The sequence below is a fragment of the Apaloderma vittatum genome, unplaced genomic scaffold, assembly GCF_000703405.1.
Source record: "Apaloderma vittatum isolate BGI_N311 unplaced genomic scaffold, ASM70340v1 scaffold1391, whole genome shotgun sequence".
Classification (NCBI taxonomy): Eukaryota; Metazoa; Chordata; class Aves; order Trogoniformes; family Trogonidae; genus Apaloderma; species Apaloderma vittatum.
Window position 1 is genome coordinate 58,649 of NW_009697259.1, and position 17,870 is coordinate 76,518.

General features: G+C 43.3%; 1 protein-coding gene across 1 annotated transcript in view; it reads right to left on the reverse strand.

Moving 5' to 3' along the window:
• CAPN13 (calpain 13) overlaps positions 1 to 17,870 on the reverse strand; it is a gene marked incomplete at its 3' end in the record, with an annotated part of 40,134 nt that overhangs the window by 11,560 nt on the left and 10,704 nt on the right. Inside the window, exons 2-9 of the mRNA XM_009877557.1 lie at positions 16,669 to 16,738; positions 15,776 to 15,894; positions 12,645 to 12,778; positions 10,657 to 10,831; positions 8,954 to 9,022; positions 7,146 to 7,231; positions 5,638 to 5,712; positions 4,644 to 4,810 (exon numbers count right to left, since the gene is read on the reverse strand). Of these exons, the coding sequence (XP_009875859.1) occupies positions 4,644 to 4,810; positions 5,638 to 5,712; positions 7,146 to 7,231; positions 8,954 to 9,022; positions 10,657 to 10,831; positions 12,645 to 12,778; positions 15,776 to 15,894; positions 16,669 to 16,738 (895 nt within the window). The remainder of the gene's footprint in view (positions 1 to 4,643; positions 4,811 to 5,637; positions 5,713 to 7,145; positions 7,232 to 8,953; positions 9,023 to 10,656; positions 10,832 to 12,644; positions 12,779 to 15,775; positions 15,895 to 16,668; positions 16,739 to 17,870) is intronic.

Below are 17,870 nucleotides of genomic sequence, written 5' to 3' on the forward strand. Positions count from 1 at the left end.
AGGTTCCTGGGCTCAAGATAAAGCAACTGGTCACGTCTCGAGTCAGGGAAAAAATTTCTTTCAGAACTTTGGAGTTTTCCTGCAAGAAAAATACAGCTGGCTGTCTCCCCTCCATATTAGGAACCAAAAGTAAATTAGCAAGGACACCCACAGCAGCCTTATATTTCCACAGCTCTATAATACACTGCATCTAACATGCCTTAACCTTCCCAGTGGCATGAAAAGCCCAGCCAGGTGACAGACTTTGTTCAAGGACACATCAAAAATGCACAAGGATGGAAGAACTGAAAGAAACAGAAAGCAAACAAATGTATGTGGATTTGAAGAGAACTTCAGTTAACATTAAGCAGACTGGAGTTCATGAAGGAGTCAAGGGTGAATATTCTTACTAAAACTTCCCTGAGATCTAGCATGACTCAAGGTGGTTGGAAAGGTCACTAAGCATCTCACCCAGATGACAGTGCTTCAAGAATCACAACCGAAACTTTCCACTAAGTGTCACAAGAAAACGGGATATTCTGATCTTTATTCTGTTATTTCAGTATTTTTGCTGAGATGAAACAAATATAGTGCAACAGCTATTACTATGATGACATGTAAAGATAGCATAATAAAAAACTCTTACTAAACATATTCCCCAAAATACATCAGCGTCTATAAATTCCATTTAGAATGGTTATACAGCATGGCAGAGTTATTTATGAGCCATGCCTTTGGGAGAAAATAACATAAAACTGCTATTTTGGGAGGGGGGAAAAAAAAAGATGACTACTGTTACAGACAGCTGGGAGGTACGTAGACTGTCAAATATTATGGGTTGGATCTTGAGCAGATAGAAATGGGCAGTGCTGCAAAGAAATAAATGGTGTAATCATTTTTTTTTTTTTACTTTTGGGTCTCATTCCACATTCCTTCTGGTAAAAAGAAGCAGTAGATTAATATCTCAATGGAGTCAAAAGTACTGTGAGATAAGAATCAGCCTCTATACATCGCTCAGCTCTATCACACAACATTAAACTTCCCTCACAGCCACGTATTAGTGTTTCACGTTTATATTTAATCAAAGGCTTCCTAAAGCTATCAGATATGTCCATTCTGGTTTGCATCCTTGCCTGCACTGCAGTCCCCTTTCATCCTGCCGAGGGACAATACTCTTCTAACTTCACAACAACAATTTGATGCATCTCAAAAGGTAATGAACAACGAATGATGCAGCTAATAAATAACGGCAGTGAAAGCAGTTCAGGGAGGAAGAGTGAAGCCACATGAATCTCAGCAATTGCACTCTCCTGATGTAAAGAAAATCCCTATAAACTTTTACGCAAAGATGCCACCTCTGACTGCCCTCAGGCACTGGGAAATAAACTGAGGGAATAGCACTGTACATTTAGTCTGCTTTTAGCTCCTAGAATTGGCTTTTGCTGCTACCAAGGCAGGATGCTGGTAGACCAGCTCTCACGTTAAAGTACTTAGGCTCTGTCCCGGCAGGACTATTTCCTGTATAATCTGCTGTGTGGATTTGTACCAATATCATTAAGTTACATTACTAAAAGCTATGGCATGACAGAGCAGCATAACTGACCCAGTTCCCTCATTGACCAGGTGCTCCACAGTAATCCTGGTGCCTCTAGCAACGGTCTGCTCTGACCTTGCTCTTCAGCTCCTGAGTAGGAGATTACCTAGGATGAGAGGCCCAACCTGAGCCTCAGGTGAGCTATGGGCTGACAGCCCAAGGAGGCCACGTCATCCAGACATGACATAATAATCACAATTCATCCATCCATGGGAAAATGCCGAGAGAAAGAAAAACTAAATTAACACACCTGAGCTGAGGGGAAGGGAAGAAAAAAATTTTAAATATCAAGCAAGAAAAGAGTAAAACTGTACCCTAGTCTACCTCCTGATTAAACAACCTCTTTTCAAGGGAATCAAGACCTATACCATCACTTCACAGTGAGGCTAATTTCTGTTAAATCAGGGTGGACACGCATCCTGCCAGAGCATGCAGGGACCTCCATGTCTCCTGGGGGACAGGAGATGGAGATGCTGGAAAAAGTGAGTTCCTCATTTACCAGAAGCAGTATCTCTTTCCAAGTGGCACACAAACAGACCCATGGAGTCCTATAGGCCTGACTGATATCTGCACTGGGCAGAAGATCTCCTTGCACAGGGACAGTGAGTTCCACTAGCTGGAGGGATGCTCTTTTTATTACATCTTTTATTTCTCAGATGCTGTTTTTGATGAACTACAAAGCTCCTCCTTTATGGGGAGCTGTTGGACTTATGGCATCAATTATTCAAAGTCTGGGACTAGGGCAAACCTCTCCAGTGATCAGGAAAAGTTAGGGTCATAATAGCCTCTGTTTCCTTTTATTCTTCAAGGTTAACAAAAACTTCCTCCTACCCTCCTCAGCCAACAACAAAGCCCAGTAAGCCTGGTAATGCTCTGACAACAACTGGCTTTGAAATGGCACCTTCCTGGATGGTCACCAAGCAAAACATCAGAGAAAGTGTAGTGGAGGTCCCAGGTATCTCAGTGGACTCACTCCACGCTGGTTTTAAGCAAAGCCTTACATGAACTTTGTAAATAGGTTCTGCATGGCATTTCTGTGATAGAAAAGGGAGGTGAGTAAGCCAGGTCCATTTTGAGGAACAAGAAGCCATTCACTTCCCTACCAGACCTGTGGTAGCACTGTGGTTAGTGCTGGCTGCCACGCTTTGTGCCAGGCCATCAAAGTATGTTACCAGCACCGCTGGGCACAGAAGATACTGCCCTATCACATCTCATAACCTGGGAAATCCCCGAGTTTCCCAGGGATGTTTTTGGGATGCTAGAGCACTAAAAGTTCAATCTTTCCTCTCTCAAGACATGAATAACGGACACTTAGTGTGCTTAACTGTGCTTTGCCTGCGATGTTCTATGATAGAAGGCATCCAGAAATTCACTCCATATACTGACTGATCTCTTTTTGTTGACCAAAAGGCAATTCTATCTTTCTCTTCCATGTACAGGTATAATAAGCCACACAGAAAACAACAGTGCCTACATGATACCTGATTGTGCTTACCATGGTGATCAAAAATCCAATCCTCAGGTTTTTCACATTCTGCATATTCTCAGTCTGTTTTTGCATGAGCGAAATGACTACATTATAGCTTTTTGGGTCATAATCTGGCACTTTGAAAAAATACTGAGGGTTCCTTGAAACTGCATCTGCTGAGAAAGTGTTAATAGATTAATAGTAGTCACACAGATGTCCTAGTGGCAGCCTATTGCATCAGATATTGGTTATATGGACCCAGAGGAATAGGTAGTTACTGCTCCAAGATCCTTTCAATACCACAAAGGACTGTAGTCTCTATATTACCAGCAGAACTTGAGGCATCTGGAGTTAAACTAATTGCGTATTAATCATTCTAGAAATCTCTGGCAAAGTCATAAAAGTCATGCAGATTTCTCAACCCCCCCTTACATCTGCTTCACCTGCATGGCACACTTTTCCAGAGGCAGGAAAGCAGTGATTCTTAATCAGCTGCCTGATCCAGTGGCTGAGCTGAAAACAACTGCTGCCTGCATAAAAGAAAAAGACAAAATGGTCCAAAACTATCCTCCCCTTTCCTCCCGTTACTGTTTGTGATGGACAAACATTGAGCACCAGAGGGAAGAGGCTTCTTCTTGGTTAACAGGAAGCAGCCCTAATGAAAAAGCAGTAAAATGCCCAAACTGGGGAAAAAGAACTGAGGTTCAAACTAGTCTAGACATTAAGCCATGTAGCTGTGTTAGATAGCCTTGAAAGCCACAGTTTACCCTGACTATACTTGAACGGGAACTTTACTAGAAGGCTGGTGGAAAACACAGCTCCAAGGAAAAATGGCTCTGCTCACATGTCTTCGGTTCAGTCCCTGCACATGCTCGCTCAGTTCCAGTGCCTGTGGTGTGCAGCAGCCCAGGCACTGCTTTGTTGTCACCCCTTGACACACAGGCAATTCAGGTTATGAAGAGGAGGCTGAAACCTGTAAGCTGGAACCTGTTTACTGCTCCATCAGGGATCAACATTACAGAAAAAAAGAGAAGCTTCTTCACTGACCACATGCTACCAGCTTTGATTAAAACCACAGAGCCCAAATAGTGATGCAGTTGAAAAAAAAAAGTAAGATAAAATAAAAAATTGTTTTAAAAATGTTACTAGTAATTGGAGCTTGGACTGCGAGAAGAGTCATTGCACAGGCAATGTCTTATATGTTCAAAGGCCTTTCTACCTTTGAAAGTAGAGCATTGTAGCACAATTCTTTAATTTCATATTCATTTAATTTCAGAGTATTTTTCACTCTGTAAAATCAGCTACATATATGCCCGACCAGATTTTCTGGTGAGGTCCCCTGCAACACCTCCTGCAACTGGCTAGAAGAAAACAGACAAGCATATTTTGATTTAAAGAGTTCAGGATTTCTAAATCACAAGTCTCCTGTTTTAACTCAGCAGCCATTGCTGCTGCTTTGTTTCTGCCTCTTTAGCTGATAGGTGCTGTAATGGGAAAGGGCAATCTATATTTCTGCAGTTTGGTGCTTAAGAGTGAGCATTTCACTATAAGCCCCAATCAAGAGGAGGAGAGGACTGGGTGGCTGCAGCAAGCGCTCATTACCTGAAGAATAGTTTTTCCTGCCTGTGGCAAGGACTGGACTCCACAGGTTGTTGTACCTGTCCAGAGACCACGTTGTGCAATGCTGATCTCCAAAGTCCAGAAACGTTGGAGTGCTGTTACATACGTACAGCCAGGAAAACTGCTCCTTGAAGTTTTCACAGGACATCCTGCAGAGAAGGCAAAAAGTCTCACCTTTCATTTTGAGGCACCGGTCAGGTACTCATGTTCACCCACCATGTCTTTAAAAGGGGATTACAGAAAGCACAGCAGGCTGCAGCTGAGCTGGTGGCACCTTGCAGAAGAGGTCAGCTCATGGTACTTTTTTGCTGCCCTAAGTGCACCTAAAGCCCCAGGGAAATTACAGGGCACGTTCGGTGGTACTTAAGTGGAGCCCTGCTACCTTCAACACATCTCTGTCACTGCACCTTGCTTTGTCTGTCCCTCTGCAGTGTCCTGCCCTGCACTTGTGCTTTGCTGAAGCCTGCAGTGTCTATCTCAGAGCAGCCTGATGTTTCTCTGCTTTCCTCAGAGCCTCATAGGGCAAGTGCACACTTTCTGAATAATAGTAGCTTTTCTAAAGGATGGCTAAACTGGATTTAAGAATAATCAGAGGCAATGAAAAACACAGACACCTGCACAGCAGTTAAATGCATAAGCTCTATGAGCTGTTCCCTTCAAGAACCAGGTAGTCCAAGGTTCAAGATAGGTGCTTTACAGGGAAGGGCAGTAGGACAAAATTACTAGGTCTTAGCTGGATTTTCACTTTGCGTTCTTTTCATCAGTTTGTTACCTAATCTTGGCCAGCTCCATTTCTCCAGGTCTTGCTTCCTCTGAAACTATGGGGCCAGGACAACCTCCAATTGGTTGTTTGCACACAACTAACACTGGGTGCCTTGAGCCATCACTAAGAGCAGAGAATTGCCTAAATTACTCTTTTTTGCATGATGGACACAAACGTAAAATGTGGCAGACAGAAGGATCAAGAGGAAAATACCAGAATTCTCCATCATCCTTATTTCTGAGGAATTTTTCTCTGTATTCAGGCTCAACATGGTCCCACTGAGGAGAGCTGCAAACAAAAACAAATCAACAAGCAGGCATGAGGCACAATTTTCCATCTCTCTGGCCAGCCCATTCCTCTAAACAGCCCATCAAGTCATGAGGGATCAGCAGCGATGAGCAAACTGCATGTTGGGAACAGGACTGTATTTGATACTTTCATAGCCAAGGCTAGCAAACAGAGCTCTGTGCCTTTGTTGTGCCTCTCTGAAGTTCCCACCCTGGGATGGGGAACGCTTCCTCAGCCCTCCAAGCCCTCATCACCTGTCCACATGCTGGAGAGGTTAGCGAGGTATCCAGACATAGCACTCTGAAGTGCTGATATTACATTGACATGTAGAGGGCACATTAGTCAGTCAAATGTATCATTTCCAAGCAGCATGTTTATAATTAAGTGATAATTGTACTTTCTGCAGAGTTTAAGATAAATAAACAGAGCACAAATCAATAGTTTATTGATTTATGCAGCTTACCTGTGAATGTGCTCTGCTGACATTTCAATTATAGTTAGGATTATAGTTCACCCTTCCAAAAAAAAAATAAAAAATGGGAGGATGCTGTCTGAGTAGATAGCTGTTATCCCAGCTTTAAACATGCCTGCACCGCCTTCCAGCTCATGCAGATGCAACACGCTAGCTTGACTTTTCTCAGGAGGGAAGTTGTGAGTGTTCTTAGCAACAGGGAGAGGTGGGATGCTATTAAATCATGTAAGAGTGACACACGAACATCTCTCAAGTCAGAAAAACACTGATGCAATTCCACCAGGAAAACTAACATCTATCTATCTACGAAACACTTGCAGTCTTCCTCTGTATCACTTCTTTCCTCAGGAAAGAGAAGCTAGCTTATACACACAGCAGCAAAGTGCTCCTTGCATCTCCAAAGCTTTACACAGGGTGCAAAAGACCAGTTCAAGCCACCCAGCAGTACTTTGCCTTTGCAATAACCAAGAATCCTTTTTGTCTGAGTTCAATACTACGTAAAAATACTGCCCTACTCTCATGGATTCTGCTAACCATTCTCTTCCCAGATTCAGACTCATGGGAAGAGAAGAAGGAGCAGGAAGGTAGATGCACAATTGTTGCAGGAGAATTCAATAGAAGCAGTCAGTCAGTGCCTAGGGGTATGGCCAGAGATTACTCCAGGTAATAAAAACTCTCTCATCCATGACTTGTGTGGAATTACCCACTGGGAAAAATGTACACATAGACAAAAAGGGATAGCTGAGCTAGGCCTAGTGAGGACCACATATAAAATCAATGCTGCATTAGTTTTCTGTGGATTGGATTTCTGTGGGCAGCTGCTTTGCAGATGGAAATAATGCTTATAATGAATGGATTTAGAAATGTCTTCTTCATTATAATGGGTACAAGGCAGAGGCCTTTTACATTAAGCCTATAAAAGACTGATTCTCCTTATGAGATTAAAGCTTTAAGATCATACGTATCACTCCAGGGCCCCTTCCACTCCCCATGGCCCCACGGATTCCAGATCCTGATGATATGTTTCCAGCCATTCTTGTAGCGTATCTGTAAAGAGGAAAGAAAAATAAACTCAGTCACAGCTTTTTACAATTGCGATATTCAGTGAAGAGATGGGTAACAAAATAGATCTTCTTCTATACCTCGGAGACCTGGTTTAACTTCTGGTCTCATTGGACTGCAGCTAAAAATTACTGCCTTTTGCTACACTGTAAAGGAGTGACGTCTGAGAGAAAACTGCACACATTTTGCTTTCCCGAGGACAGTTAGCAGCTGACCAAGAGGGGAGCTGCGGCATTGACTTCAACAGCCTTGGGAAAGTCCAGTGCTTAATTCTGTACATCTGATGCTGTGAGTCAGCAGAGACTTTGAGGAACGAGGTCACCAGACTGCCTGGAGTGAATGTTGACAGCCAGCAATGATGATGATAAACAGATTCTGTGGTTCTGTATCTACAGTACTGTGGTTTCTGATAGCTGGAGTTTCTGGTGCTTTTTTCTCTTGCTGTCACTGTTTCAAGCCAAAAGCAACTCACTTTCATCAGTGAAGCCAAAATGGTGGAATTAGAAAGAAGCAGCAAACCTTTTGTTTCTGGCTCTCCTTACGCACACAGGCAGTGTTGGAAACAAATACCACAACAGTCTCTTCCGAGGAGAACACTCAGCCTCTGGCTGGCCTCAGGTCATTTCCCTAGAGGACAGCCTCTGATGCCTTGGGACTCCCATAAGGTGAGACAAAGACTGTTTCTCCTCTCTGCACACATCACCAGCAGCTGGAAGATGAAACAGTCTGCTGCCTTTCCAACAGGATTCTGGATCCTACCATCTCTGTCTTGGACAGAGCCATTTGGGGCCTTCTCTAGAGCCTGGTGACCCTCACCCTTCCAGTTTGGATCCTCTTGGCTTGGAGAAAGCGTCCTCTGAGAAGCAGCACACTGACTATGATGACAGCCCCAAGTATGCCACGGCATGAGGGGCTATGAGCCAAAGCCAAGCTACTAGAGGAAGCCATTAAAGAGAGGGGCAGAGGGGAAAAAAACAGCTTAGGGAAAATGCCATCCCCTTTCCAAAGTTCTTTAGGTTCTGAGATTAAAACATACTGTAGCTATCTTGATAGCATACCCATTGTTTGGCCTCTTTCTTGGCCTTGCTCACTGTTAACTCTCCATGTGTGCATTACAGCTTACTGGGGTAAGCCATGTTCTGACTTCTAGTTAAAAAAAAAAATAAAATCCTTCCTTTCATTTGATCTGTGTGATAAATTGGTCCTGTTTTCAGATCAGCAATATTAATAACTAGCCAGGAGAAGTTCTGCATGAGTAGAACAGCTTTAAAAGACGGAGAAATGCTGTTCCTGAGCAGTGAGTTATTTATTTTTCAGACTGATTTTTGGCAGCTTGTGATTGAGCTGAGCAAATGTAGATTTGCATTATATGACAAATCCCACAATTTCAGCCAGTGCTTCTATTCCCATCTGAAACAGAAAAGTGACTTTTTTAAGGATCAGCGTGGAAAGAAAATCTGCATAAATGCTGTATTTGCTGTTGAAAGGTCTCAAAACAAAAGTGAATGCAGGTTGCATTTTTCCATTAGAAAAAAATTACAGGATTCAGATATCCTCTCTCTTCCCATTGTGTCAGAATCCTTCCATCTCCCGGACCTTCAACTATGTGCTTTCAACAGTTCCTTCTAAGTATTAAGCTAATTAAAATTACACTGAATAGAACAGTAGTGTGACTGCTACCAGGCAAGAACAAGTCCTCGATCTTACCTTAACAGCTCCTGTAACAGTGTAGGCATGACCTTGTACAATTCCATTCCTCATCTCTATGTTCCTCAGCTGCAGAAGGGAGAAGGCACAGCTTTTAGCTCTCTGCCATACTGCAAAAGCATAGCCAACAGTTTCTAGAACTGTCTTTTGGCATGGCAGAAAAAGACATTTGGTTTTGAGTACAGCAGTATTTCAGATACACCAGCTCCAGAGGAATGTGACTTGTTCTTACTGCAGCCAGAAGCAGGCCATCAAATTTAACAAAACTACAGGTCTTCATAGAGTTGCAAGATCTGCAATGATCCAGAGCTGCTGTAACTGCAGAATGACCTTAGGTGTGGATCACTGGCAGAATTTCCCTGCCACCCCACAGCTCAGTATCAGCTACCTGGCTGAGGGGTTAGTCATAGAATCATTAAGGTTGGAAAAGACCTCTAAGATCATCAAGTCCAACCATCAACCCAATGCTACCATGACTACTAAACCATGTTCTGAAGTGCCAGGTCTACACACTTTCTGAACACCTCCAGGGATGGTGACTCCACCACCTCCTTGGGCAGCCTGTTCCAATGCCTCAACACTCTTGCAGTAAAGAAATTTTTCCTAACAGACAATCGAAACCTCCCCTGGTGAAACTTGAACCCATTTCCTCTCATTCAATCACTAGTAACTTGGGATAAGAGACCAACACTCACCTCTCCACAATCTCCTCTTAGGTAGTCGAAGAAAGCAATGAGGTCTCCCCTCAAACTCCTCTTCTCCAGACTAAACAATCCCAGTTCCCTCAGCTACTCCTTATAAGACGTGTTCTCTAGACCCCTCATCAGCTTCGCTGCCCTTCTCTGGACACACTCCAGCACCTTCCTGTCTTTCTTATGCTGAGACATCCAAAACCGAACACAGTACTCAAGCTGAGGCCTCACTAGTACTGAGTACAGGGGCATGATCACTTCCCTACTCCTGCTAGACACACTTTTCCTGATACAGGCCGGGATGTTGTTGGCCTTCTTGGCTTGTTTACAACAGCTGAGCTTTGTTTCCTGATGAACCAGGCACTACTGGTCCAATGTCACACAGCTTGCAGTCTTCCCTTACATAGTAAGGGAAGCCCTGGCAACCTTTTAACAAGATACTTGCTGAGCATCATAAAGCCTTTTGCAACTTCCCAGCGTTAATACCAGTAGCCTGCAAACCACAATGCAACAATAATGTCCTCTCGCAAAGAGAGGTGCATTTTGGCCTTGCTAGTATCGATTGCAAAGCTATGAGGCCAAAATCAGCCCTGCTGCAAGAAGACACCGCTCTATTACAGTGGAATGAGCCAGGAGAGAAGCCACAGACCCCTCTCTGACAGACCAATCCATCAACATCTATCCAAAAAGGCTTTACATCCCTGTTCTGGTTTTGGCTAAGACAGAGCTAATTTTTCTTCTTAGTTGCTGGAATAGTGCTGTGTTTTGAATTCAGTGTGGGAATTGGTATGAGCAAGCGGCTGCGTGGTGTTTGGCTCCCTGCTGGGTTCAAACCATGGCAATTCCTTACTGCATAACCTTATCTACTTTCTGCTGCCAAGATCGCTTCAGGCATCCATAAACTGTAAGTATTGCACAGAGTGATTATGGACTTGCTTTTACACTCAAAAGAGCAACCTTTATGCAGACATGCTAAACCAAGCAAGGCAGGCTACTGGCCCCATGACTCACCTGGCCTGAGGTACTACACCCCATCAGACATCGAGACTTGTCAGCTGCTTTCAGTATCTCCTCCAGATCAGGAGGTGGATCCTTCAATGAAAACTGCATTTGGACTCCACCTGTGAGGTCTACTAAGGCATCAGAAAGGTACCCTCCATGTAAGTGCTGGTAGGAGCCCCGTAACCTGGAAATAAATAAATAAATAAATAAATAGTCTTTACACTGTGTTTTGATAAACAACATACAATGATGGCTTTCAAAATGGACATGCGCATTGAGGTGGTGAGCATGGGAGGAGCCTGGGGTGTGTGGACAACGGGGACAGCTAATGAAAGATAATGTGATCAAAAATACATGGCGAGACACAATGTATGCTCTGTGGAATGAATGAGGGAAAAACAGGATTTTTTCCTATGTATTCACCCACTTATGAGGCAGATGTCTAGAGCCATTTACAAGCAGTGGAAAATAATAAGGTGTGTCTCATGCCAACGTAGACATTTTGCATCTCATCTTGAAGTATCCAGTTTCCTTCTGAACAGGAAAGGAGCCAAACCGAGGAGGACTTGTTCAAATGGATGTTACAGATCAGATGGAGCTAAACTGTTAGCTTCTACGTTGTATTTTGTCACGACTCTTCACAAAAACGGCCAGGATCCCTTTTTCAAAGGAGAAACAGGAAGAAGAAAGAGGTGAAAGTATTCACCTCTGTTCCCAATGCAAGACAGAAACAAGTTTTCAGCCCTGTTACCAATTCACTCTGCTAGAGTACAATAATAGGATAACAATTTAATATTGCCAACACAGTCCTTGTTTTTATCGTGTGCTTTTTATTGAGACAGCAAATAAGCTGGAACATGCTGTACTTAGAGCAGGTAGAGCAGGCTGTTAAACCCCACCATACCCACTGTATTTAATGAATGTAATCAAATGAAGTCTGCAGCTAATTGTATTTTGAAGGGTTGTCCTTGTCCTACACTGATGAAAAGAATTTGTCATGGGCACTGGGGAAAAACTTTTCAAATGGGAATCTCATAAACAGCATAGCTTGCAACTTTAATTTAATAGAGGTTTGGTTTGCTTTGTAATTAAAATCTTATGCAGCAAATTGATACTGAATCCTGAGTCAACTTTTCTGAGCTATCTCAGGACAAAATGCATCCTACTCCCGAGTTGCTCAGATGCTGCTTTAACATTTGCTTATTCCTGACCAAATCTGCCAAAATAATTAGCTCTCTTCTTCAGCTCCTCTGTATTGCATTGTAAACGTTACACCAGCTTGATGTAGGGCATGTGTACCAAGCTCCAGCCCTTCACACTCCTCCCGGCAGAGGAATTTCTCCTCAGCATAATGATGGGCAATGCTACAGATGCTAAGGGACCACAGTCTCATCCCTTCACTCCTCAGACAATTTTTTAAATATCTCTTTATTAACCATTATTAAACCTGCAGTACTCTGTGTGGACCTCAGCCAAGAGTCAGAACTCTCTGTGTGAAGCAAGAGCTGACCAGAGACTCACAGGACTGCATGTGTTGTGCCTGGGTATGTTCTTAAGTCACGCTTCCTTCTCATTGCCTGCTCCAAATATCTGCACGACCTCTAATCAGTGACTGTAAACAGAGGTAATCCCTGCTTAAAAAGTCTGCAGTTTTAAACAGAGGAAAACAAGGAAAGGAAAACAAAGTAGTTTGCTTAAAGAAGGAGATGCCCAGCCATTTCTGTGTCACATCCAATGCCCTGTTCATTTTACTTCTCAGGCATTAACATCCCAGAGTTGGACCAGGTACATTTAGGTCTTCAACCTGAGACCAGCATCTCCACGTCATGTTGGCCCCATGTTTACATGAAGCCACAGTCCCTTCCATAAGCACAGCACAACATACACAGCTGTTAGCCTGAGCTCCTGCTCCCTGGGTGTTTGGCATGAAGCAGAGGGTCAAACCACCCATGAAAGGAATTCAACACTGGGTGGAAGAATAGGTCAGGTATATTTACTTGGCATATGCTTTTTCCAGCAAGGATGGCCAGAATTCATTTGATGTTCGAGGGTGTACAGACAGGTATCTTCCATTTAGAAATGGCAGCCGGTCATCTATCACTACATCCACCCAGTCTCCACATTGCCAGAACTGGAAATAGAAAAAAATAAATTAAAATTAAAAACAAAAACCCAAACCAAACCAACAAACAAAAACAGAGAGAGAAAAGAATGAGACTTTTAAGAGCTAATATTTATGCCAAGCAACAGCTTCCTGAAATAGCACAAGAATTATTCCAAAGCACAGATACGTGCAAGTTCTCTTCTGAACTGCTTCAGGCTAATGGTCCACATTGTTAAACAAGTTACTAAGTGGCTGGATTTCCCAGTGGGAGAGGAAGTCATTTGGGAATATAAATAGTCCTGCAATCAGTGGGAGGAAAGATTCAACATGGGAAATATGCTAATATTCCTGGGCAATAGCAAGCATTCAAGACGATGAAGAACAATCATGCAGATGGCTCAGTAAGCCTCACTCCTCAGCTACACTCAGATGTTTCCCTGCAGCACAGCTCTTGGCCAGAGAGCCTCTGAAAAGATCCAGTCCCTAGATTGTCTTTCTTCTGTATTTCAATTCAGATTCTGACATGCTGTCATGGACAGGGACAGGGTAGTGATTGAAGACTGTTTTGAGGTGCTATCCATCTCCTTGATAGATGAGAAGGATGCAGGTTGTTTCTCCAGCATGTGGACAGAGCAGGTGTTTCTCCAGCTGATGAAACCTTTCAAAGGAGAAGACAGGGAAAGAGATCTGTGGGGATGAACTAAGGGAGCCGTTCCCAGAGTCATTAGCAGATTAATGTAGCTTAGCATTATTTGCAGTCATAAGAGGTCAAGCTCTTATTTGCAGCACTACTAAGGACTTCAGTGGAAGTATGCCAGCAATAGATTTAGTCTAGGCATGATTATATTCCAACAGCTTTGGTCAATGAAAAACTGCAAAATGAGCTGTTCTGTTAGAAAAGCAGAAGACCAGATCTGGCCAGCAGCAGCACAGCAGCTTACAGTCTGCTAAGTAGAAAGCAGGTTTGATTCTACCTGTGTCCAGCCTCTCACTTCCTACATTCATGGTGGCAGGAGGTGGCAAGTTCAGACTCCCCAAACACGAGCTCCAGGAGTGTTTTGAGGCTTCTGCTTGATTTTGGCAGGATGGGGTTTGAGAAAAAGTCTGCCATCGGCTGTCCTCTGCCCAGAAGAGAGACAGGCAAAACGACAGTCCAAAAGGAGCTATTTTCTCAGTCACCTAAAGTGCCTTTCTGTCACCAGTCAACACCTGGCAGCATATCTATATGAAGAAAAGGTGTGACATCCAACCACACCTCCCCATGGTGCTTCATGTGCAAACACAACAGGTAAGCAAGGAGAACAAGATGGAACCGGCTGTGGGGATTAACGTGGCCTAAACCCCCTGAGTGACATTTTTTTCCAAAAGCCAAGTTACTTGGCCATCTTTGGTAGAGAGCTCAAGCTTGGAGACCTTCTGAATGCAGCACTGTGCTTTTCTTCAGCTGGATACAGAGAGCTGCTTTGTCCTGACTGCCACAGACTTTTAGATTTTAGTCTCATCTGAGTTCACAAGAACAGAAAAAGTCACAATGGAAACGAGAAACCTCATAGAAAGTCCTAGATAAAAAAAGTCACCCATCTTAACTACATCTGATGAAGTGATTAATACCCTAAACTCTTGCAGCTGATCAGCCAGTGTCATGCAAGAAAATTGAAGCAGCTCTTTGTATTCCTGAGAGGCTACGTGCTCCAGATCCAAAGAGGCGAAAAAAAAGTTATAAGCTAACATTTTTATATTAGCATATGGTATGCCTTGTTTGCCATTCTTCACTGAACTGAGGACTGGCGGCTTAGCCTGTGGATGGCAGTAAAATATCTTTGATGGAATAATTGAAAAGCATTGCCAAGAAGCATTTCCATTCAGAGTAGCTTTCTCGGGGGTTTATTGCTCAAGGAAAGCCAGAAACAGTTGCATTGATTTGCAGATGAGATGTCAGAGAAAACATTTTCAAATACTGTAAGGTATTTATACTGCTTAAGATTTAAGGATTGCTCCTAACTAATCTTTTCAAATCTCTCATGAAAGATAATCTAGCTTGCATCTTTTTAATGTGTTTTAAGCAGACTGATGTCCCTTCAGCTGGTTTATCTCATACAGTGCACCTCTGCATGCTGGAAAAGGGCCAAGACACAAACATCTGGTATTCTGAGGAGCAAAGGAACAGAGCAAAATTTAGACTGTCCACAAGATAATCCTCCTGGTGCTGCTCCATGAGAGCTCCAGGGGGTCAAAGTCATCTCACTGCCAGAGCACTTTGCTTAGTACTGAACTGCATATAACCAAATGGTGAAAGAAAAGGGAAAAAAAAAAAAAAAGGATGATGATGTATGGCCAAGTATAAACTGATTCTCTCTACATCCAGTTTAACTTTGCATCTTAATGGTAATATAAATGCTTCTAATTCCACAACATACTTCGTCAATTCAGATACAAGCACACTGGGCCTATCAGTTACTATCCTAGTCACCCTCCTGAGATGTTCAGAGAATTTCAGGAGTTGGTAGTAAGTGAGGCGTATTAAAAAGCCTTGCTCCTCTCTCTGAAACAAATCTCGTCAAAATATCAAAAGACTGTTTCTCTGATCTGTCTCCAAAGATTTGCAATTTCAAGCCATTTCCATTGAGCTAAAAGGGCAAGGGGAAATATATGGGAAAAAAGAAGATGAGTCCAAATAGGTAAGGAACACCAGTGAGCTGACAGCAATAACAAACTGTCCATATTAAAGCAGACACCAGAATGCTATCTAAAACATGTACATGAATCTTCCTGAACAGCTGGTATCTGTACCTCTGGGATCATAACTTTCAGAAAAAGGCTTCAGATTTCCTGACATATGACTGGACAACCTGGAACACAAGGAATCATTAGAAAATTTGAAATTTGCTGCAAAATTCTGAACTAGGAGACAGCACTGAAGAATCAAAGGATTCAAGGATGTTGAGATCTGGTACCACAGTTTGGACCCCTATATGATCCAATCAGCCAAGCCTGATCAGTACCACTAGAGCAGAGAAGACATACCCGGAAATGAAAGATCCCAGCATAATTGTCCTGGAATCCTTGGTCCTTTGGTAAAACATTTTCTAAAAAATGTTTCTGCAGTGTCAGGGAGCCCAGGGCAGCCAGCATCCAACAGTCACCTGAAGGGAGGGAAGAATCCAGTGCATTTTGTCTGTTACTCACTGTTTTGGACCATAGCTAACTCTTTAGGAGAGTGGACTTCAACTTCTAAGACACCCAAGACTCAGCTTGTTAAAACACTCTTCTAGCCTCCCTTTTCTCCCCCAGAATGCAGAACCACTATCCATTATTAACCAGTTCTTTGGGAACTCTGATGCCACCCAGCCATCCTTTTACTGCTTTCATGCTCCTTCTATCTTTTGTGGTCATGTTCATACCTGCAGTTGAGAACATCGTTTAGGAAATCTTCAACCCTCTCAGTGGGGTTGAAGACATAGTTACGGGTCATGACAGAAAGATGGAACCAATACAGGGTGCAGACCCACGTCTGGGTAAGTATTGGGAAAGAAAACACTGAGAGTCAAATGAAGATCTTAGATGAAAAATCAATCCTACACATGTTGTAGCTGTGACTACTTACCCCAGAACCGTGTTTGACCCTTGAAGCATCTGCCTGATCTCAGCTAGACCTCCCTTTCTATGCTTGTCCTTATATACATAAAGGACAGGTGCTGTGTATAAGTAACAAGGATTAAAGCTGCTGCATTGAGGAATTTTGTTAAATATCTCCTATAAATCGTACGTGAACATGTCTGAGTCTAGATGGACATTTACTAATTGTTTACTGCAGCTGCCACGGTCCGTGTCTTCCCACTGAGCATTCAGAACATAGAAATGCAACCACAGGCTATTGCTTTGCGCCAGTCTTTGCCAAAACAGCAACATGACCTTACCTATTTCTCCTTGCATGATATCAAATCTGCTGACTCCATCCACAACCAAATAAGGATTTCTCTGAAGTTCCTGGAGGAAAGAAAACGTAAAGAGCAGTGTGAGTACTCAAGAGTATGTTCCTGCCCCCTGAAGACTCTTGTTTGCCTTCCTTTTCCAACACTGAAAACTATTTCTCTTGAGTCCTGATGTTTTTCTGCCTTCCACCAACAAAACCAGAGGAGATACTCAGGCATGTCTTCTTTATTTCGCTCAGCTACTTCTAGGGGTGGAGACTTGTGGCTGAGTACTTACTGAGTTTTCATTTGGGTTTCTCTAATGCTACCAACACCTTTCAGAGAGGGCTCTGAGCCTGGCTGCACTTTCCTGGGTAACAGTAGGGCACACAGAGGTTTCCTTGGAAAGCAGAGCAGAGTCTGTACTTCAGCTCTGCACTGGGTCTGGGAAAGTTTTGCTCTCCGAGCCTTTTCTGTTTCTGTGCAGGACTAATATAGATCAGCCTGGGCTGCTTTTCATCACTGGTGAGAAAGCTATAGAAAGCGAGCTTAATCTCCGGCTGCAAAATCCTATAGGCCTGGCTGAATTATTTTTAATTCAAGGAGAATTTTACTTGCATTCCTTAAGAGTCTTGCTTGGGTAGTAAAGGGCAAAACACTTCAGATCTTGGCTTTGCACACAGAAATGTGAACAATTCTCCCACCTGCATCTGCTAGTGGTCTGGGATATCTCAGGCAGGAATGGCCTGAGTAGCCCCTGTGAGTAACCCTTGGCACACCCCAACTGGGTTAAGCTCTGTTTTGAAAGAGCAATCAGCCTTAAATAGGAAAGTCACTATGCACCTATGAAAATAAAGAGATAAAAGGGAGAAAAACCATCTCAGTAAGAAATATAATACAGTAGATATTCCTTAAGCAGGCCCTGGCATTTCTTCTCCCCAGTTGATTTGACATGCTGCACAAAAAGCAGACCAGCACACAACACGGCTCATGACTGACACGGTTGCATGAGCTCAGCATTAGCAAATGCTGTCAGTTCTCTGAAAGGCTTCGCAGCGATCAAAACCCTCTAAGAAGTTTCCCTGTCAGGAAAAGATGCAATGTAACATTGCTGCTCCAGGCCGGCAGACAGATCGTGCTTCCACAGCACGGCTGACGCCAGGAAAGGCAGCCTGGGCAGGCATCTTCCTTGACAAATGTTTTCACGT